Source organism: Pleurodeles waltl, chromosome 10 (genome assembly GCF_031143425.1).
Source record: "Pleurodeles waltl isolate 20211129_DDA chromosome 10, aPleWal1.hap1.20221129, whole genome shotgun sequence".
Classification (NCBI taxonomy): domain Eukaryota; kingdom Metazoa; phylum Chordata; class Amphibia; order Caudata; family Salamandridae; genus Pleurodeles; species Pleurodeles waltl.
This window is the reverse complement of record NC_090449.1, coordinates 423,398,066-423,421,305: the sequence shown is the minus strand read 5'-3', so window position 1 is coordinate 423,421,305 and position 23,240 is coordinate 423,398,066. Positions and strand designations below refer to the sequence as shown.

The following is a 23,240-nucleotide window of genomic DNA, read 5'->3' as shown; positions in this document are numbered from 1 at the left end:
GTAAATGAACTGTACATAGAATGAGCATAGAATTAATGACCTGTAGCTGGCTGTTGTGATCACACCAGGCGAATTTGTCAAATCACCAACATCTGCACAATGAATATCCAGAGGGAACAGTAAGTGGGCAAAGAAGTGGGAAATGCCAGCATGCCAATGCCACACAAAATACAGTCATAGAAATGTAAAGTTGCACTGTCTCACCTCTGTGTCATTGGAAGTACTGACGTATCACAGATGTTCTGTTGTCTATATCCTCTGCCTCCTCATCCTCACTGTCCTCAGGGTCCACTGCTGCCACATGGGCTTCTCCAGTCTCTTCCTCCTGCAGAAAAGGCACATGTGGTCTGGGGGCCATGTTGTGCAACATGCAGCATGCCACTACTATCTGGCAGACCTTCTTGGGTGAGTAGCACAGGGATCCAGTTAGATGGAGGCACTGGAACCTGGCCTTCAGGAGGCCAAAAGTCCTTTCAATTATCCTTCTGGTTCGCCCACGTGCCTCATTATAATGTTCTTCTGCCCTTGTCCTGGCATTCCTTACAGGGGTCAGCAGCCATGATAGGTTTGGGTAACCAGAGTCACCTACAAATATTGAGGGACAACATTTAGCCACACACTATCCTATATGGCCCACACTGTATGCATACACCGAAATATACTGGGCGGGAACCAGGGCTCACCTATTAGCCACACCCTGTGCCTCTGTAGTTGAGCCATCACATTTGGGATGCTGCTATTCCTCAGGACAAAGGCATCATGCACCAACCCAGGATACTTAGCACTGACGTGGGAGATGTACTGGTCCACCAGGCACACCATCTGCACATTCATGGAGTGGAAACTCTTATGATTCCTGAACACCTGTTCATTCTGGCGGGGGGACAAATGCAATATGTGTTCCGTCAATTGCACCAATTATATTGGGGATATGTCCCATTCCATAGAATCCGGCCTTAACAGTGGCCAAATCCTCAAGCTGGGGGAATGCAATGTAGCTGCACATTTTTTTTTTATCAGGGAAGACAACACTCTTGTTAGCACACTGGAGAACATTGGCTGTGCCATTCCTGCTACCAAGCTCACTGTCACTTGGAAAGAACCAGTTGCCAGGAAATGGAGACCTGATAGTACTTGCACAAGAGGGGGGATCCCAGTAGGGTGATGGATAGCCGATATCAGGTCAGGCTCCAATTGGGCACACAGCTCTGTGATTGTGGCCCTGTCCAGTCTATGGGTGAGTATTATGTGCCTGTCCTCCAGTGTAGCCAAGTCCACCAGGGGTCTGTACATGGGGGTATGTCTCCATCTCCTATTCATCCGCAGCGGTAGGTATCTAAGGGACAAAAGAGTGAGGAGCCTGTCACAAACTGAGCAATGGAGCCACAACAGCAGTCTGCAATGTGCAAACAAGTAATGGGACAGTGTAATTGGTGACGTATGTGCCTATTTATCCTGTGACGCAGCATTAATCCATAGGCCTGTTCCTCCACACCTGAAATGGCATCCGCCTGTCCTATGTGGAGGGGCAGGTGGAAGTGAGGTAATGCCGCTGACGCTGTGCGCCGTGGCGGTAGGCCGGCACGAACCGCTGTGCAATTCCTCATTGGTTATAATTGGGCCCTATGGGGTACAGTGGCCATTGGTGATCTACGCCGGCGGTGACGGTATGCACCGCCGCGGACGTGACCGCTTTTTCTATCAGATGCCTCACTTGTTTCCTGACCTTCCATAGGAGAGGACCTACTCTGCATGTGCTGCTATTACCTGTGTCTGGAACCTGCCATTACCCGTGTGACCAGGGAAAGGGCCCCAGCCTTCGCTCTGGAGGAGATGGAGCGACTGGAGGATGGGGTCCTACCCCAGTACGGACTGCTGTATGGGCCTCCAGACCAACAGGTGAGTACACTGTTGGCACAATGCATGCGGCATGAATCCATGGAGTTGTGTGTGTGAAGGCCTCGTGTAAGAGGGGTGGGTGGATGTCCTCTTTGCGGTGTAAACATTGTGTGCTGGGCTATGTGTGTGCCAGTGGTGATGGAAACGGGTATGGTGGGCCATTTGTGTTACTGGCTCGACTGTTGGTCTAATAGTGTTTGCCTGTCTGTTTTGCCTCTGCAGGTAAGCGCCCATCAAAAGAAGGATATATGGTGTGCCACCGCCAAGGATGTGCGGACCCTGGGGGTCTATGGCAGGCGGAGCACCCACTGTTGGAAACAGTGGGAGGACCTGAGACGCTGGGCACGGAAGACCATGGAGGCCCAGCTGGGGATGGCCTCCCAAAAAGGAAGGGGTGCCCGTCGGACCCTGACCCCCCCTGATGGCCCACACACTGGTGGTGGCCTATCCTATCCTGAGCTGGATGGGCGCTTGAGGGCATCACAGCAGCCACAAGGGGGTGAGTACAGTAGCCATCATTGAAGCTCAAAGCTGGAGGGGTGGTATCCGGGTGGTGGTTGTGTGTCAGTGGGTGCCCCTAGGCCAGGCCAGACATAGCAGCGTAGGTCCTCTGGTGGCTACGGGTTTGATTATGAAATACTTCTTACCTAGCTTGTTAGTATTCACTACTGGTCAGGGCTGCGTGGGTCCCAGGTGTGCTGCAGTTGCCAGTGTGTACCCCTCATCATTCCTTGCTGAGTAGCCATTTCACTGGTAGTGCCATGCAGAGTGCGTAGGCCTGATCCCTGTGTGTGAGGGTGCTGCCCTGAGTGAGGAGGCTATTGACCTCATTAGATCCATCTCTGTAGGGCAAACAACCATTGTGAATGCCATCCAGGGGCTGGCAGCCCAGATGCAGCAATCTAATGCATTCCTAGAGGGCATTCACGGTGGATTGGCAGCCCATCAGAGATTGATTCAGGCTCTGGCCTCCTCTCTGATGGCAGCCATTGTCCTTGTTTCAATCTTCCCCCCTCCAACTTCCACTTCCCAGTCTCTTTCTCCTCAACCCCAACATATCATAAGCACACAGCCAGACGAGCATGCACACAAAACAACACCCAAGAGTGTCACAGGTAAACACAAGCACCACAAATCATCCCACAGGCACTCACACAAACAGCATTAATTTGCAGACACAACAACATCCATTACTTCCACTATCTCCTCCTCCTCCACTTCCCACCCAGTTATGTCCAGACTCACACCTGCATGCACTACATCAATATCCACTACCAGCACCATCACCACACCAAGCACAACACACACCTCACTGGCAGACAACTCCACAACATCCATGCACACGTCCCCTGTGTCCTCTCCCACTGTGTCTGTACCCCCCCCAAAGTACACAAACGCAAGCACTCAGACACCCAACAGCCATCTACCTCACAACAGCATACAGCCCATGCACCTGCACCCAAATCCAACAAACACCTCCAACAACCACTCCCTCATCCTCCACTCCCATCATTCCTCTCTCTTCCTGCCCCAACATCCCTAAAAAGCTTTTCCTTTCCCAGATTGACCTCTTCCCTACCCCCCGTCCTGCACATTTGGGCAGGGTAGCAAGGACCCAGCTAAGCACCTCAGCCAAACATTCCATGGGCCCATTGGTAGCACCACCTACTTGTGGTGGAAAGGATTCCAGGCCAACAATACTGAAGGGAGAGGAGCCTGCACCAGCCACAAAGAAGGGGAAGGAGCCTGCACCAGCCACAAAGAAGGGGAAGGAGCCTGCACCAGCCACAAAGGAGGGGAAGGAACCTGCACCAAACACACAGAAGGGGAAGGAGCCTGCACCAGCCACAAAGGAGGGGAAGGAGCCTGCACCAGCCACAAAGAAGGGGAAGGAGCCTGTATCAGCCACAAAGAAGGGGAAGGAGCCTGCACAGCCACATAGATGGGGAAGGAGCCTGCACCAGCCACACAGAAGGGGAAGGAGCCTGACCCAGCCACAAAGAAGGGGAAGGAGCCTGCACCAGCAGCTGTCACAGAGCCCCCACCGCCAGCCGTGGTTGTGCAGCTATCAGAGAGTTCAGGGGCTGAGCAGGAGACTCCCACAACTACAACCTCAGTGCAGTCATCGGAGGGTGCAGGGGCTGAGCAGGAGCCTCCCAGCCACTGTGCAGCCGTCACCGCCGGCGGAAGACATATAGTCCAGCCTCCAAGGGCTGCTGTGCGGCCTGCCCCATCCAGAACCAGTGGGAAAGTCACCCACTCCAGAGACTGTGGGCTTGCACTCCCCAGGACCGAGCACAGGACATGTTGCCCACTCCAGAACCAGTGGGCAAGTCATCCACTCCAGAGACTGTGGCCTTGCACTCTCCAGGACCAAGCACAGGGTATGTTGCCCCCTCCAGAACCAGTGGGCAAGTCACCCACTCCAGAGACTGTGGCCTTGCACTCCCCAGGACAGAGCAATGGGCATGTTGCCCCCTCCAGAACCAGTGGTCTTGTTTCCGCATCTGGCTGAGGTGCCCCCCCATCCCCCTGAGGTGCCTGCCTATTTGCCAACTGCAGTTGCAGTGTGCTCTCCGTATGGGGGCAGGATTCGAGTGGGGCCTTGGACTTTGCCCTGTGGCCATGTGGGCCCTGTGAACTATGGACTGGGCAGTGTCCCTTTTTTGTACATTTGTACATATCTGTTGGATTGCCAAATCGACTTATTAATTTTGATGTTGATCTGATTACAATCACTTTAGTCAATTACGGTTGTCCTTACATTATTCTGCCGATTATCGGGGACAAATTGTTTATTGTATGCAGCTGGTTGTGTGTATGGTGTGTGTGTGTCGGGTGTGTCGGGTGTGTGTGGTGCATGTGTGTGTTACTCTCGTTTCCTCCCACCCTTCCTTGTGTGCTAGGTGGCTGTACTCACCGTCATCTTCTTCGCCGCCGTTGGTGTTCCAGGTGGAGCATGACGTAGAAGACCAACGGGAAAACATGCAGTTCGGGTTCCATGGCGGCGTGGTTCTTCCCTGTGTCTCCAACAGTGAGTCCTTTCACTTTTGTGCTCTGTTTCTACCAGGCTTTTGATGGCGTTGGTACCGCCCCGGAAAAGGTGGTGGATTGCAGGGTCAAAAAATGGTGGGCGGTACTTTGTATTCCGCCTGGCTGTAGGCGGCTACCGCATTGGTGACTGTTGTTTCCACCCTAGCGGTCAGTGTGGTACATCGGTTGTCTATCAGAGATATCACCGCCATGGTCATAATTTGGAGGTAGTTACCGCCAGCCTGTTGGCGGTATTACCGCCACTTTATCACCCACTGCCAGTGTCGTAATGAGGGCCTAAGGCTGAGAGGAAAACTGCCAGTACAGTGCATGCTGGGAAGGGAAGCTTCGGGTTTTTTAAGGTAACAGTGTATTCTTCTTTACACTCAGTGAACTCTTGCCCTAACACAACCCTTTTTAATTCATTTTCAATCGCTGCAGTTACTCTAATGAATGATTCCTATTAAAACCTATGGATGCATTGTAGTCAGGTGCTACAATGTAATCTTTTTACTTTATTTTAATAAACTTTAGTACAGAAAATATCAGTCAAAAAAGCAGGCCTGTCATTTCTTTGTGGGGCAACTCTCCAAGTTGAGAACTGAGGTATTACCTCCTACTAAAAATTACTTTCTCAAGATTTGAAGTTAAAGTGTTCCGGGATCCTAGCACATACATAGGAATTATTCTCTGTTTATGATTATCAGTGAGGATCCTACGATGCAGAATCATCAAATAGGGAAAGCAAGATCAATAACATTTGGGCTATGAAGGCACATAAAGATGACAAAGAGATTGAGAATAAAGGAGGAATAAATGGAGAAAGTACACATCATCAGTCAACTATCTAACCAAGGAAAAAGCCATAAAAACACATCATCAACATAGGGGAGAACCACATGAGTGTCCCTAGGGAGAAAGACAAGAAAGTAAATGAGAGAGAAAGTGGAAGATTGCCATTCAACCAGGGAAAAGAAGAAACAGAGACAGAGCACAAAACAAAGAGAGAGGGAGGACGTAAGCAAGAGCTAGAAACACTCACTTATAACTAACAATAGCAGCAATAGTAAAAAAAATACATGCACAGTGGAAAGTTCAGACCTGCAGTTTTCTCGAAACATTTTCAGTCCTACTACAACATGGTAAAAAGCTAAGTATGAGCTAAGAAAATCTGAGCCTGACTTTGTTGTGTGCATTTTTTTTTTTTTTTTAAAGACATTTTTATTGAGTTTTAGCTTAACAGGTGATATATAAACAATACTTTCACAGGCACTGCATATCATTGCATTAAAGCAACAGTCTCTCCCACCTGCACCCACCATTAGCATCATATACAAACATATCAAATCTTCAGCAAACAAAACTAAATTTCATGTATATTTTGTTTAGAGTTCTAATTGCTAAGAATCTCTCCTTCTGATAAATATTGCTATTGCTTTCTTGCCCCATTACAATGTCAATGACTGAAAGAATCTAGGGCTTGCCACGTTCAGAGACCTGTGTCTGAGATAATCTTCAAGTATTTTCCATGTTGCAATAAATCAGAATCTCTCATTCTGTAGATATTGAGTTAACATTTCCCGTGGCCATAATGGTCCAAAGTCTCTGTAGCCAGTTGTCTATATACGGACGTTGTGTTCGTTACCAGACACACACAGTAGCCTTGTCAGTGCTTGTAGTAGATGAAGCAGAAACATCGAGTCATACTTTATCAAGCCTTTCATTGATTCTGGGTGCACATTCAATATTACTACCAATGGATCAACAGGTATAAAAAAAAGTCCAGAGTGCCCTTCATACGGCTAAAGGCTTCTTTCCAATAAGCTTTCCTTAGCAGACCTTGGCCCTCATTATGACCCTGGCGGACGGCGATACTTTGGAGAAAAGTACTGCCAACAGGCTGGCGGTACTATTCCCCAAAATATGACATTGGCGGTTTGGCTCAAGCCAAACTGCCAATGTACCACTCCGTCCGCCAGGGTGGTTACAGCCGCCGGGCTGGAGACTTTAGTCTCCAACCAGGTGGCCATCACTGTCCCACCTGCGGGATTATGACCCTGCCTACCTTTATGGTTTTCGTGGCTTCCTGACCGCCACGAAAACCATGGCCGTAGGCACTATCAGTCCCAGGGAATTCCTTCCCTGTAACTGATAGGGGTCTCTTCTGCCCCCTGCTCCCTCCAGATTCCCCCCCATGACAAACACACACATTCATGCACCAACATGCACATGCATACATACACTCATACCCACAATCATCCACGCATGCAGACATCCATTCACACACACATCCACTGACATACACACAAGCACACAAGCATTCACACAACACAACATACACGCCCACTCACACCCATTCATGCACACACGCATCCCACACACCACACACCCGCATGCACGCACACAGAAACATACACCCACACCCCCACACACAGCACCCCCATCCCCATCCCCTGTCGGAGCACCCGACTTACCTGCTTGCAAGAGGTCCTCCGGCAGGAGACGGGATGTGGTGCTGCTGCCAGCAGCAGCGTCCACCAGCAGAACACCGCCAGGCCGTATCATGGGTCATGATACGGTCTGCAGCGGTCTACTGGCATGGTGCTGCTGCTGGCAGCAGCACCACCTTACCGCCGTCCACCGCCATAGCCGCAGCCGGAATTCCGCCAGCCTTCTGGCAGAATTCCAGCTACGGTCATAATATGGCGGACGGTAGGTAGCCGCGGCGACGGTGTTTTGGCAGCCGTTGCCAAGGCAGTAGGCGGCCATTACCGCCATTGACATAATGAGGGCCATAATCACCATACTTGCAACACTCCTCCCTCTATTCCACCTTGCCTCCAGCAATTTCAATCAGTATTAGGGTGCATTAGTTTTAGACTTTTTGTGGCCATATACCAGTTATACATTTCTATGTATTAGGTTTCTAGATTTTGGAAACTTTTGCACAGTCCCAGGGATGTCCTGACACAATCTGTCCCATTGTGCCTTGGTGAATTCTCTCTCTCCTTTTCAGTCATGAAATAGCCAACCATTTGCAAGCTCTTGGGACTGTATTGAGTTCCTTATTAATTTTGGACATTAGACCCCTAATGGATTCATATTCATTGGAGGACAAATGTTTCTCAAATGGAGTAAGATCTCTCAATTCTGCCTCACTATTCAGTGGCTAGAGGCCCCAACGGTGTAATAGTTAATATGTAAGTCTTTCATGATCGCTCACCAGGACATTTTACTAACATATGTAGTTTTGATCTTATATGCTTGGAAAGGTTTCCTTGAAGATGCCAATCCCCTTTCTTCCTGTCCTAAAAAGTATACCTCTCCAGTAATAGGGTAGAGAAAGCGACAGGGTGAAGAGATCTGGGTGAAGAAGAATTAGTTAATCAATGGTTCTCTCCACACCTTATCTCATGTCACCATCAGTGAACGTGTTAGTTCTGTGACATAGGTCACTGTTGGCCTGTATTGTTTAGGGAGCCATATTCAGGTCCCATAGCAGCATGCCCATTAAAGTGTTCTCAATATGGGACCAACACTTTTCCATCATGCCAAGGAACCATTAAAAAACTATAAATAATATAATAAATTGGGCAGCTATTCAGTATTTCATAATGTTTGGTAAGTTCACACTCCTTCCTTCCCTTGGTGTACTCCACAGTTTTTTGGAGACTCTGGGTCTGCCCCCATTCCAGACAAATGAGCTGCAAGCAGACTTAATTATTTTAAATTCACGTCTGAAGATCATTATTGGGAGGGCCTAAAGAACCTATAGAAAGACAGGGTCAGTGAAGTTATTAGGGCAGTGACAATAATAAAGAAACAGATACCTTTTAATGATGACACACTCATAACGAGCCATACTTCATTTGAAGGAACGTTTTTATGAAAGAGCTAATAAAAAATACAAATTATTCACCAAATGGTTACATACTGCAAAGGATAGAACTAGGATCCTAACGATAGGACTCCCAACGAGCACATAACTGACCCAGAAAAATATAAGAGGCTGGAATTTGCCTCTAACTTTGGTGAACTATAATGGGGTATACATGACCCTGCTTAAAAAAAAAATTGAGAAATGTGCAAAAAGATAAGGAGCGAGTACTGCGTTTGATAGAAAAATATGGCAACAGATGGTTTTCTATGATCATTTCAGCCTTAAATGCAGAATAAGCATTTGACTGCGTTGCCTTGAGACATGTACTGGATACAATGGAATTTGGTCCACAATGGAAAAACTCATATGAGCTGGATGGAATTCCCCGACAGACTATTAATAAGTAGAGTTAGCTTGCCCCCATTTACATTATTGAGAGAAACAAGGCAGGGCTGCCTCCTGTTTCTCATTTTTGCAATGTTGGTAGAGTTTCTGGCACAAAAGCTGTGCCAGGACCCATGAGCACAGTGCATGCCATTTGGGAGAGTGGATTATAAGAACTATGTTTTTGCTGACAATAACTTGCTTATTCCTACAGAACTGAAGAACTTGGGGGCTGATTTATACTTGGCCGTATAGATACTCCATCACAATGGAGTATGTACTGCCAAGATAATGTGCCTCCTGCCAAATTTAAATGTGGGTGGACCTTAGGTTTAATCACGGCAGATACTACTCTGTCACTGAGTGTTTAAACCCATCTGACTGCCCCATGGCATAAGGGCCGCCGGAGGCAGAGCTCTAATTCTGCCCACCTAATTAAGATGGGTGGAATAGGAGAACCTTTATACTGCCTACCACCGCCAGGAAAACCCTGGTGGTAAGGGGCAGTGAAAACTGCTAAATGCTCTCCTTGCCATGGGAGAAGACTCCCAATGTGAGAGAAGCATTTTCTTTTTTAATTTCAAAAAGAAAATCCCGATTCGGGATTTTCTTTTTGTAAATGAAAAAGAAGACAATTTGGTGCAGGGCTCCACCATGTTGGCAGAGCCCTACACCAAACTGTAAACAACTTTGATAGGAACCACGGAGACAGTGGTTCCTGCCAATGCTTTAGAAATGACCATAAGCTTGGTAGACATTTCTAAGTTTGGAAGGTGGCAAACCTCTGTCAGGGTGACAGAGTAATATACTCTGACTCCCTGATGGAGAAACAGGCCATTATTAAAATTAGGCCTTTTGTTCCTAAAATCATCGATATTCTAGACACTTATGTTTATCAGGGTGCAAGGCCAGCTTAGAAAAGTTGGAGATCATGGCAATGGGGCTGGTTTCGGGTACCTGTGAATGTCTAAATGTGGCCTCCTCTTTCAGGCGGGCGAAGGGCAAAATAAAATATTTAGGAATATATACCACATTGACAATTGGGGGATTGTATAAGGCTAATTACCCAGATCTTTTCAGAGCTATTAAGACTGATTTCTGGGGTGGCAACCTTTGTTTATTTCATGACTAGGCAGACTGGTAACTCTTAAAATGAACATCTTACCTAGAACTGATTAGTTGAACCACTGCTGCCCGAAGTGATGAACTTTATTCAGTAATGTGTCTGCCCTCTTCTTGTGTCCTTAGCAGTAATATCCAACTAGCACAGTGACCTGATATTGTCTGTCCAACCTACACTTCAGCCCTCCCCTTCAATATTAATAACACTTGGAAAAAGTAACAACCTTCAACTCACATATGTAAGGTTTCCATAGGCACCAGAAGTGGTGGTAAATCCACTCCTCTTGCCATCCCCCCTCATTGCTATGAAGATTTAATATGTTATGCAAATTGCTTATGGATGATACAGTGCCAAAGTTGTACAAACGGAATTATGAAGATTAAATATGTTATGCAAATTGCTTATGGATGATACAGTGCCAAAGCTGTACAAATGAAAGTGTAGGGGAGCATGAACTGGCCTACAACGACACCATTTAGGCAAGTATTTTACATATGTTTGCGTAGAGTCCTTACTTAAGTGAATGCTGGAGTAAGGGATATACAGGAGATTAACATACTACAATGCTATTATTCAGCTTTGCCAAAAGACAACATGGCTTGGGCTACTAAATTATCATGCTAAGAAGGAATTAAATCTAATTTGTAATGCTATGATGACTGTTAGACAACTAAAAATGACACTAGGGGCCAGATGTATCAAGCGATTTTGCATTCGCAAACGGTGCGAATCGCAAAATTCGGCCGTTTGCGAATGCAAAAATGCTTTCAGAATGTATGAAAGGCATTCGCAGTGCAATTTTAAGGAATCGCTAAAATAGCGATTCCTTAAAATTGCGACCACATTTAGAGCATCGCAAATTGCGATTCTCTAAATAGGAAATCGCAAATAAGGAATCCTTATTTGCGATTTCTTAAGCACATGTATCAAGCATTTCCTAAATGCGAATTGGGCATTTAGGAAATGCAATTATCACCAACAAAAGTTTGGTGGTAACCATGTGCAAATTTAAAAAATGCATTTTAAATGCATTTTTAAAATTGACATGTAGCGCACACATGCCCCTAGGGCATGTGTGTGCTTCACATGTCTGTAAAAATATTTTTGGGGTGCAGCAGAGCCAGCACCCTGGGATTTGCATTTCCTAAATTGCGAATTCCAAAACATTCGTAACAGGCCCATAGGTGCAAATGGGGTCGGATTCTCTATTTGCGATTCGGTAATAGCATTTGCGAATTTTAAGAAATCGCTATTACCGAATCGCAAAATTCATACATACCATTTTGCATTTCTTAAATAGCGATTTCTTAAAATTCGCTATTTAAGAAATGCAATTTCGTTTTTTGATACATCTGGCCCTAGATGAGCAATACTCCACCTGTATCGAGCACTGGAAAGCAATTTATTTTGATGTCTTAAAACTGGGAAAAAATTGTGTTTGTTGCAACAATTCCTGAACAACAGTTATGAGTATGCAGACATTATAACGGCGACACCTGATTCTCCCCTTGCAATAATTATGATTAGTACTTTGTCTCTGAGTTTGTAGAATTTGTCTCAATCAATCTTACTATGCAGATTGTTTCCTCCTTTTTCTAATATTGCAGATGAAACTAACAATAATAAAACGTTTCCTCCTTTTTCTAACATTGAAGATGAAACTAACAATAATAAAACATAACAGATGAAATCATTGTATGATAGTGTTATTAATGCTTTATAGTATTCTGAGCTATTTTGCACTTACTTTATTCCTCTAATTACATACCCATTTATAGAGCAATGTGTACAAAAGAAGCTTGGATGGTGTCATCAGTGATGTCATCAGTGATGTCCTAGAATGTCATGACTAATGTAATATGCAGGGTCATAAGCAGGGCTTGGCGGGGGGTGCAAGATATATAAATATGTATCTGAAAGCAATACCCAAAAATCAAAATATGTGTCAGGAGCTACTATTATTCATTCCAAGTTGGCTTGGATGGCATTTTATCAATCCAAAGGAGTAATAGTGTGCCTGGAGAGGTAAACGGTGTTTGCCATTTTTCAGCTCGGTCTGGAAGGCACTAGCTAACTCTATGCTTAAATCATTGCTGCATAAATGAAAAAATGGCAGAGGACTTTGGGACACGATTCCTGTGATGTGGGGTGGGGGGGATCTAAAGTAGAAGTAAGAACATGGGGGTCAGGACAGATATATTCTGACCCCTTGAGAGTGATAGAGGTGTCTGCCAGTGTCCCCTTATGGGGAAGAAATTGTGGATAAACATTTTTTTTTACATGTGCGAAGATACGTGGATCCACTGCAGCATTCAGAGCGCCCACCGTGAATCTGTGGATCCAGATCCCAATTTAAAAAAATACACTCACAGATACACACACAACCAATCACACATCTATACAGCCAATCACACACACACTCAGAAACCCCAATCACCACTCACACACCCATACTGCCACTCACACACCCACTCAGAGACCCAGAAAAACATTTGCACACCAACTAACAGAGGTACTCACATATCGACTCACACAACCACGTACACATCTATAGAGCCACTCACACACCCACTCGCAGACCCACCGTCACTTGGAGACCCATGCACGCACTCACACACTCACCACAGTCACACGTACACACCTATACAGCCACTCACACACCAGTCATAGACCCACACAGCCACTCACACAATGTACCAAGCAATGTAATAAGCCATATGCCACTTACACACCCATTCACAGACCCATACAGCCACTTGCACACCCACTCTCACACCCATACAGCAAAAACCACTGTCACCCCACTCACACACCTATGCAGCCACTAACACACCACTGCCAGACCCACAGTCACCCATAAACTCACCAACAACACACCCACACAATCATTCACACACCCACTCAGAGACCCAGAAAACGGTGGGGTTGGCAGCATGCAGGGGGGATTGTGGCTAACCGCCCGCTGTACAAGGCCAAAGGCCTAGTGCGGCAGTGGTTGGAATAACGTATTGTAATTAAGCATTACTTTATGTTAAAAAACCCTGGAAATTCACTGAAAAAAACAAAGGTTATAGGGCCATTATAGTTAGGAAATAGAATTAAGAAAAACGTATAAAGTCACTAAAAAACCCAAAGGTTAAAGGGACGTCATAGTTCAGTTCAGATTTTACATGCACAAAACCATAGAAATTCAGCAGTAATAGTTAGGTGAAGTAACTATAACTTGTGCCCTAAGCTAACTATAACTTGCACCCTCACCATGCACTGCTAGCTATCCCCATTTTACATCAATTATGACATCTTCTGTGACATCACTGATGATGTCACTGCAGCATTTGCAGTAAAACTATTGATGAGAAAACGGTGCATGGCGGGGGCGTGAGTTATAGTTATCTTAGGGCACAAGTTATAGTTACTTCAAATAAATATAACTATAACTGCTGAATTTCTATGGTTCCGTGCGTGTAAAATATGATCTTAACTATAATGTCCCTGTAACCTTTGGGATTTTTTTTAGTGTAATTTTAAGTTAAACAAAAAAAAAATCTATTTCCTAACTCTAACTTCCCTGTAACTTTTTCAGTGAATATATATAGGCTTTGCCTCTCTTGAGTCATGGACCCTACCAATACTCAACAATTGTAATAAATAGCATGTTAAACTCTGCATCTGCATCGAGAGAGTGAGTGAGTGTATGTCTGTGTCCATGTGTTTTATTAAAGTGTTTCATAGGTCCCTGTTGCCAGTGTTGACAAATACCAAGGATGCCTATTCTTGCTTCCACCCCATCTGTTTCCAAACCCTTGTATGCTTTTTGTTTTCTCCCTTTTCTGCCTTTCTCTTTCTTGTTCTCAGACAAAGTGTGATTATGAAAATTATGTTTTGGCGCCAAAAATGAGTACAAGTTACTAATGCTTACAATCCCTTGCACAAATTAGGTCTTGAAGTGTACCTCTCGTTTCTTACCTCTTGGTAGTATGTCGCTGCCTGTTCAAAGTTCTCATTGATTTCGGCTTCCCATGCAAAGTGTCGCAACTGCTCAGAGTCCAAGAAGGAGGGTGGGGGCGGACAAGTACTGTCATCGGTTAACATCTGTTAAAGAAAAACAAGGTATTGACTTTTGATAGCTGTGTTCTAATCCTGAGCAGAGTAATGAAAGTTAAGCTCACTGAAGTAAATCTTGAGTAGGTGAAAATGCCTTGAACGCATCAACCTGCAATCAATCATGGCTACTGTTTATGCACAGAAGCTGTGCTGGTGAACTAAGCATACATCATAGTATCCCTTCATCTGGATGTTGTAGGGCACATAGGGGCTTTAAAACAAAATGCTGCCTCACCTACCAGATGAACCATTTGGATTTAAATCCTAGTGTTGTACCAATGGCCTGTTCTTACCAATTAAGGTCAATGACTGTTCTGAGATACTCGCGGAACAGGTCAGAGAGAAGAAACGTAACATGGTCTATGTTAAGGAACAATGGCCAGTTTTCAGATTCATGGTTTGGGAGCATAGAGGATTATTGAACAGTTTAGTAAACTGGTAATCAGATTCTAACCTGCTTGTTGCTTTAATACACAGCAAATGCCTGGTAAGCTCTGAAGTAGCCTCTTCTCCAAGAATCTGCAGTGCTCAAATTATGTATCAATGTATATGGAATATATAGTGTGAAACTAGCTGCAAAGCAATGTAGGCACTGCTTAATGGAAAGTGAGATGCAGAGGGTCATCAGAGGGTATGGGAAGTGTGTTCTTGCAGTAGGAAGAATTACAGTAAGGTGTTGAGGTAGGGATGCATGTCCCGGGTCAAGCGTGAAGGACCTGGTATGGGTCAATCAATAAGGAGTGGGCAAAGCACAACGCTCCTCCCACCAGAGTGGTTTAAGCTGCAGTAATTACACTCCAGTACACAGAAAACTGTGGCGGCATATATGCTGGATTTCTGCCATGACAGCTCTGAAACTGAGTATTCAGTGCTACATTAAGTGCAGTGATTTGGACCGGATACCTCTCACCCAGATCTATGGAATATGTAATGCTCTTCTCAGAGGGGTGCCTTACGTACAATTGGACTAGGACAGGATCATCCCAAAGGGTTGTGGAAGTAAGGGATGACTGCACAGTGTAAATGTTATAGGGTACATCTGCAGAGCCTCGTCAGCTGCATTATGTGAATTGGCATCTGCATTACATTATTGGCTAATCCTCACAGCAATGGGAGTCCTGCAAAGCAGTTACAGAACCATTACCTACAAAGATAGTCTTTAGTTCAATATTTGACAGAAAGGTGCAAACAGTTGGGAAAACAGTGCACTGGCCTGAGCATCATAGAACAGATGAAAAGGGCCAAGTCAGAACAAAAAAAGAGGGCTAAACATGCAGAGAATGTGAGAGCAGCTCTAGTCTCCACCTGATTTAGTGCCACATGCATCTGATCAACCAGATAGACATATAGATCACTCAGAAATGATTGCAGCTTGTCCGGATCCTCAAATGCAGTTGTCTTCATGTATTTCTCTCGCACTATCTTGACCACAGCATGCTACACAAAACAAAGCAAAAAACATTTATGGAATATCTCAGTAATAGGCACTATTACACTTCAAACCCTGCAAAAGTCAACTATCAACCCTCTGTAACTCTTCTGGAACCTCCTAAGCATGTATTAAATACTCTAATGCGCAGGTGGTAGAACAGGGCAAATAATGACAAACAGGTATTTTGTTATTTTTCGGATTATTATTTACATTGGTCTACTTTTAGCGGACCAATTAAGAAAATATTTTCCTATCTGGGTTTCCAGTTTTTATGACAAAAACAATTCAAAACAGATCATGAATATTTACTGAAACATATCAATATGTTTTTTTTAAATATGGAGTAAAAGTAATAATAGTTTGGAGGAGAATTAAAGAGAAAAGGAGAGATAAAAGGATAGTAATTGATGGATGGAATGCAGTAGTGTAGAAGGGAAAGATCATGAGCATGATTCAGAGAAGGAACAAGGGAAAGGACATGAGAAAAGGGTTGAATTAGAGAGAGTTAAATAGTAAAAGAAGAGACAGAATGACTTACATTTGAACAATTTGAAAAAAATGGAAGCGAAAGAAGTAGTAAGAAGGTAAGAAAAGAGTTGGGAGTGAACGTAAGGATGAGGGAGAGAAAGTAGGGAAGATGGTTGGAGAGAAAATCAAAGCAGTTAGAGGAGACAGGGAAAGAAACAGAGGTATATGGTGAAGAAGTAAATGAGTAAGGCAATCTAAAAAGCGAAGCAAAGAAGAAAGGAGTTAGGAAAGAAAAAATGACTTGCCTATAATGCTTCAGTTACGTACCAGTAATTCAATTAGCCTGAGTCTATTCTTCTTTGAACTACTCCATGTTCTATAAGGCCTACCCACATTGTAAAGATAATCTGCCAAGCTGCAAACACCAATCAAAATATCATCCTTAACCTGCCTCACTTCTTTCAGATGTATATTAGGAACTTCTACTCCAACACATTCTGACATAATTCAGCTAATGATTAAAAGAACACCCTCTAAAGTCATAAACTGGCCATACTGACCAATCTGCGTGAGGGAAATGACAATTAAAGCAAGGAAAGATGGACTTAGAGTAATGGAACTACCAGTAAGTAATTAAAACATTACCTCTTCATTCCCTTTCTCGCTCTTGACCTTACTCTATGAGGAATACCCAAGCTTAAGAAGCCAATGGGGCTGGAAAATAAAACAACAAAACACAAATTGCTGCAGACTATGATTTAATATGATGAAGAAACCCCAACACATATTAAATCATAGAAGAGAGAATAGTTTAACAGATGGAGCACCATGTCAAAGTATAATATGGTTGAGAAAAGCCAAAAGAAAGGGCCAATTAGCAGCCCTTGCAGATCTTGACGAATAAGAAGCCTTGAAGTAGCTATGCTTTTTATAGATTTTGCCTGACCCTCAAATGACAAGTAACTCCTGGAATCCTGCTACCTAAAACAATTAAGGATTTGATCCAACAGCTCCTGGTCTGGGTAGAAGGTTTATAACCCTTCTTTGGGGCCCCAAAAAGTGCATTTGACAGTCTAAACGAATACACTCTCTTGAAATGCTCTTTTAACATACATTCAATGCAGATTCACTTCTTCAGGAGAGGAAAGAGATTAAAACAATTCATGCAAAATGATCACCGATTTAAGGTGAAAAGAAGAAGCCTTGGAGGAAATGGAAGGCCCTAACCCTTAAAACTATCCTATCAGAAAAATTCTGAAGGAAGAATGTTTAGAGGGAATGAAGCCTAGTTCACCTAACCTTGTAGCAGAGATGTTTACCACCAGGAAAACACTCCTAAAGAGTAATGTGCCTAATAGCCAGTGAAGGTAAATGCTCAAAGAGAGGTGGCTTAAAAGTCTTCAAAACCAATAGGAAATCTCAACTGGGAACCAACAGTTTCAAAAGGGGAGAAATAATAGAAAAACCTTTAAGAAGGTGTTCAAGCAAAGGATTCACAATCCTTGACACCACCTCAGGATTCCCTAAAGGCCTTAATAGAGGCCACTTAAAATCGTAATATTGCAACCCTGAGGCTTAGGTGGTACTCCTCCTGAAAAAAAAACAGAATATGCACTTCCTCTGTATTGAGGGGATTAATACTTCTTGTGCCACACTATGCTGTAAAAGAATTCCAAAGATGGGCATAAAAACTGAACGATTCATTGATTTCTGGAAGCCTCTACTTCCACTGCTAATTCTTGTGAAAACCTCTTTCCCTGAAAGCCGACCCTGTGAACCTCCAGGTGCTAATTGAAGACAGGATAAGGTTTTCCAACGGAATGAACCAGAAACAAGGGGAGAACACACTGGCAACACCACTTTGGACAAATCTTCATTAGGGTCAGAAGAGGAAATCAATAGATGCAGTGCAGGACATGAGAAATCAGAATTACTGAGGCTCCATCCATTCTTATGGACCTCAAAGCCTTGAATATTAGTAGGAATAAGAGAAAGGCAGGTAATATACATTGAGCAAGAAATTGCATTTATATCCGAAGGCACTTCCTACCTAATTCTTAAACATTAGAAAGACAGCATTTATCTGAGTTACACAGATGACCTGCTACATAATTCTGAAGACCCTGAATGTGAATTCCTAAGATACCAGATGCGTTCTTGAAACACAAGAAAAATCACAGCAGAGATGTTGAACAGGGGTAATCCCCTGTCTGTTCATGGGTTGTAGTCTGGAATATCCAGTAGGGGAATACTGTTATACCTTAAAATCGTAGCCAAAATATTGAGGACCAAAATATCGAAAAATGTGTGCATATACGGAAGTATAGATTTAAAGTTCTTATCTCCAGATATTCATAACTTTTATTTTATATATAGTCATGGTACATATATGTGGAGTTAGGTATAGAAAATCTAAGCACAACTGTAGATTTTTATGTTCTCAATATTTTGGCTATGTAGTTAGATATAACAATATGTCCTAGTCTATATTTTAGACCTACACCCGTTCATGAAAGACTTTGTCATACTTTCGATTCAAAACCTTCCTGCAAAGGAGCAAATCCTAGAACAATCAGATGGATTGTTTCCAGCTCCTTCAATTGGAAGAATATACTTTTCTCCAGGACAGACTATGGGGGTCATTACAACATTGGCGGTAAAAGCCGCTTACTGCCGTGCAGAAGACCGCCAACACACCGCCGCGGCTGCGGAATTCCGCCACAGCTATTACGACCCACATCTTGAAATCTGACAAAATTCAGACACCCACACAAGTCCACCACACCAAAGGTCAGTGATAAACTGGTGAAAACAAAACCTCCACCGTCACGCCAACAGGAATACGCCCATGCTATCACGACCCACGAATCCACGCGGCGCTCTTTCAACCGCGGTATTCCATTGGCGTTACACACTACCGCGCTCAAAATACACACACTCTTACAAAACACTGCCACATTGGACAATTCCAAATACACACACCTGATACACATACACACACAACTCCCACACACCCAATACAATATAAAACACACACCCACAAACCCCTAAGACCAAAAATTCAAAAAGAAGGCCAGAGAGAGACACCACCATCCACAAACTAGCAGCCACAGGCACTCAACACTATCACACACACTACTTCCACGTACAAAACACCACACACCACTACATATCACCACACTTATCACCACATACACCACCCCACACATCACCTACACCACCCCATGGCACGGCAAAGACACCTCAGGTTCTCGGAGGAGGAGCTCAGGGTCATGGTGGAGGAAATCGTCCGGGTAGAGCCACAGCTATTTGGATCACAAATGCAGCACACCTCCATAGCTAAGAAGATGGAGCTATGGCGAAAAATAGTCGACAGGGTCATCGCAGTGGGACAGCACCCAAGTAATCGGGACGACATCAGGAAGAGGTGGAACGACCTACGGGGGAAGGTGCCTTCCGTGGTCTCAAGACACCTCATCGCGGTACAGCGGACTGGCGGTGGACCCCCACCTCCTCCCCAACAACTAACAACATGGGAGGAGCAGGTCTTGACTATTCTGCATCCTGAGGGCCTCGCAGGAGTTGGTGGAGGAATGGACTCTGGTAAGTCAAATCTTAACTATCATATCCCCCACCCTACTTGCATGCTATCACAGACCCCCACCCTCGCCCCCTCCCCTATCACTCCAACTCCTCACAAATGTACTAATTACACAAACCACCCATCCCAACACCAAGCCCTGCATGGCACAACAAAGCATGGACACCCATCACTAAAGCATGCCCACTGCACATACCCATAATACCCCCCTCAACCATCATCACACAAGCCCCCACACAGGAATGCTAGCGCTGGGGTACACGGTCACCCACCCATTGCACACCATGACACACACAGATGCAATAATCATGCTTTTACACCCCTGCTGGACCACTACCCAACGTCACCAGACAGGAGGGTCCAGACATCTCCACCCCACCCACAGAAGAGGCCCACAGTGATGACAGCAGCTCTTTCCAACTGGATCCAGATGACCAGCCCGGACCATCGTGGGCCTCGGCACAGTCAGTTCCCCACGCCCAGTCACAGGCCACCACAGAGCTTCCACCCTCTGGTAACACCAGCACAGCACCCACCCAGCGGGCCCATACCTCCGTCCCCAGGACACGTCAATCAGCTCTGTGTCCACCACTACAGGGAACCCAGGATAACCCACCACTCCAACAACAACAGGGAGCTCGGGCAGTGGTAGTGGGCACACGGTCCAGCGGACGGAGGCCCAGGAACACAGGGGAACTGGGAGGGCTGCTGTGCGACAGGGGGCGGACAGGCCTAGGGAACCCACTCTCCATGAGGCCCTCTCCTCCATCATGGGAGCATACCACCACTCCCAGGAGACAATGGCAACGGTCCTGGCCAAGTTTCAGGAGACCCAGCGGCTGCAGGAGGAACAGTATTTGGGCTTCAGGGAGGAAATCAGAACCATCAGCTCCGCCCTGGGCACCATCGTAGGGGTGCTGAAGGAAATACTTAAGACCAGGAGGGACACTGTGGCACTCCAAGGGGCCCCTGACACTAGCATGGACGATGAACTGCCCACCACCTCCGCCTTGCGCTAGTGGACAGGAAGCCCCGCCACAGGACCACCACACCAGCACCCCACCCCCTGCAGACGGAGAACCACCCCGCAAACGGTCCCTGAGATCCAGGAACAAGACAGAGCACGATGCCAAGACCCCCGCCAACAAATGAGACCACCCTGATTGTCATCCTACTGTCCCACTTTGTAACCCTGTCCATATTGGAACTGCCCCAGCTCCACTTCCTATGCCCAGATGGGCAATGCCCCTGTGAGACTAATAGACTGGACTCTGCCATGGACATTCCTCCACCATCACCCCTCACCATTTTACAACCCCCCTCCAATATTTCGCACTTCAATAAACACCCTTGAAGCACAAAACAATCTGGTGTCAGTCTGTGATTTCGAAAATGTGTATTAGCAATGACAGTGACAAAATGCGTTTTCAAATGTAATGTCAACATACCTATGTCACACATCTCAAGTCCATGAGGAATCTAAGCAGATGCCACACGTTGGAAACCACACCTGTGGAACCGTAAGGGAAATGTGCAACTCAGTTACCATATACTGGTTGAAATCGACAGACAGGACAGAGGTAGAAGTGTGAAAGTACATGTAGTAGGCAGGAATGTGTTCTCACCTGTGTGTCAATGGAAATATAGCTGGATAACTGAGTCCCTGTTGTCAATGTCTTCTTCCTCTGCTTCCTCCTCATCACTGTCCACATGCTCCACAGCTGCCACAACACCGTCATCTGGACCATCCTCCTGCAGAAAAGGCACCTGTCGTCGCAAAGCCAGATTGTGAAGCATACAGCAGGCCACGATGATCTGGCACACCTTCCTTGATGAGTAGAATAGGGAACCACCTGTCATATGGAGGCACCTGAACCTAGCCTTCAGGAGGCCGAAGGTGCGTTCGATCACCCTCCTAGTCCGCCCATGGGCCTCATTGTAGCGTTCCTATGCCCTGGTCCTGGGATTCCTCACTGGGGTCAGTAGCCATGACAGGTTGGGGTAACCAGAGTCCCCTAATAGCCACACCCGGTGCCTCTGGAGTTGACCCATCACATATGGGATGCTGCTATTCCGCAGGATGTAGGCGTCATGCACAGAGCCAGGGAACATAGCATTTACTTGGGAGATGTACTGGTCTGCCAAACATATCATCTGTACATTCATCGAATGATAACTCTTCCGGTTCCTGTACACCTGTTCACTCCTGTGGGGGGGGGGGACCAGAGCTACATAGGGCCCATCAATGGCACCTATGATGTTGGGGATATGTCCAAGGGCATAGAAGTCACCTTTAACTGTAGGCAAATCCTCCACCTGAGGGAAAACGATGTAGCTCCGCATGTTTTTCAGCAGGGCAGACAACACTCTGGACAACACGTTGGAAAACATAGGCTGGGACATCCCTGATGCCATGGCCACTGTTGTTTGAAATGACCCACTTGCAAGGAAATGGAGCACTGATAGCACCTGCACTTGAGGGGGGATCCCTGTGGGATGGCGGATTGCTGACATGAGGTCTGGCTCCAACTGGGCACACAGTTCCTGGATTGTGGCACGGTCAAACCTGTAGGTGATGATCAAATGTCTTTCCTCCATTATCGACAGGTCCACCAGTGGTCGGTACACCTGAGGATTCCACCATCTCCTCACATGTCCCAGCGGACGGTGCCTAGGAATGACAACAGCGACCACAGAGTCAAAAAACTCAGAGGTATGTACCCACAGTCTACACAGAACACCATTCATACACAAAATCTGGCCTGTATTTGTGTTGTGTGACAAGGCCTAGGTCTGTGTGACGCAGTTGGTAATTAGGCCATGTGGGCCCCTGAAATGGCGGCTGCCTGACCTCTAAAGTGGGACAATGGGATGTGAGGTAACTGTGTTGGTGTTGTACACCGTTGCGGTAGGCGGTCGAAGACCGCGGCGCAATGCTGCATTGGTTAACATTGGACCCTATGGGTCCCAGGAGCCAATGACGATGTACGCTGGCGGTGATGGTACGCACTGCTGCGGACGTGACCGCCATTTTCTATCTGTTCAATCACTCGATACCTGATCTTCGACAGGAGAGGACCTACACTGCAAGTGCTGCTGTGACCCCAGTCTGGAAGAGACAATGGCTCGTGCGTCTGGGGAAAGGGCCCCTGCCTTCACTGCAGAGGAGTTGGAGAAGCTCGTGGACGGGGACCTCCCCCAATACACGCTACTCTACGGTCCTCCATACCAACAGGTAAGTACACAGGGAGCATGTTGTATAGGCTATGCCGGTGTGGAGAGGGCTGGTTGTAAGAAGGAAGGGGGCACAGTTCTG

The 23,240-nt window shown here is 45.8% G+C and overlaps 1 protein-coding gene across 3 annotated transcripts in view; it reads right to left on the bottom strand.

Annotated features, from left to right (window-relative positions):
* Positions 1-23,240, bottom strand: part of CFAP70 (cilia and flagella associated protein 70) — a 947,035-nt gene that overhangs the window by 456,327 nt on the left and 467,468 nt on the right. For all 3 annotated transcript variants that reach the window (XM_069210675.1, XM_069210677.1, XM_069210678.1), the window contains 2 exons: positions 15,729-15,860; positions 14,286-14,411 (listed from right to left, as the gene is read on the bottom strand). In XM_069210675.1, the coding sequence (XP_069066776.1) occupies positions 14,286-14,411; positions 15,729-15,860 (258 nt within the window). The remainder of the gene's footprint in view (positions 1-14,285; positions 14,412-15,728; positions 15,861-23,240) is intronic.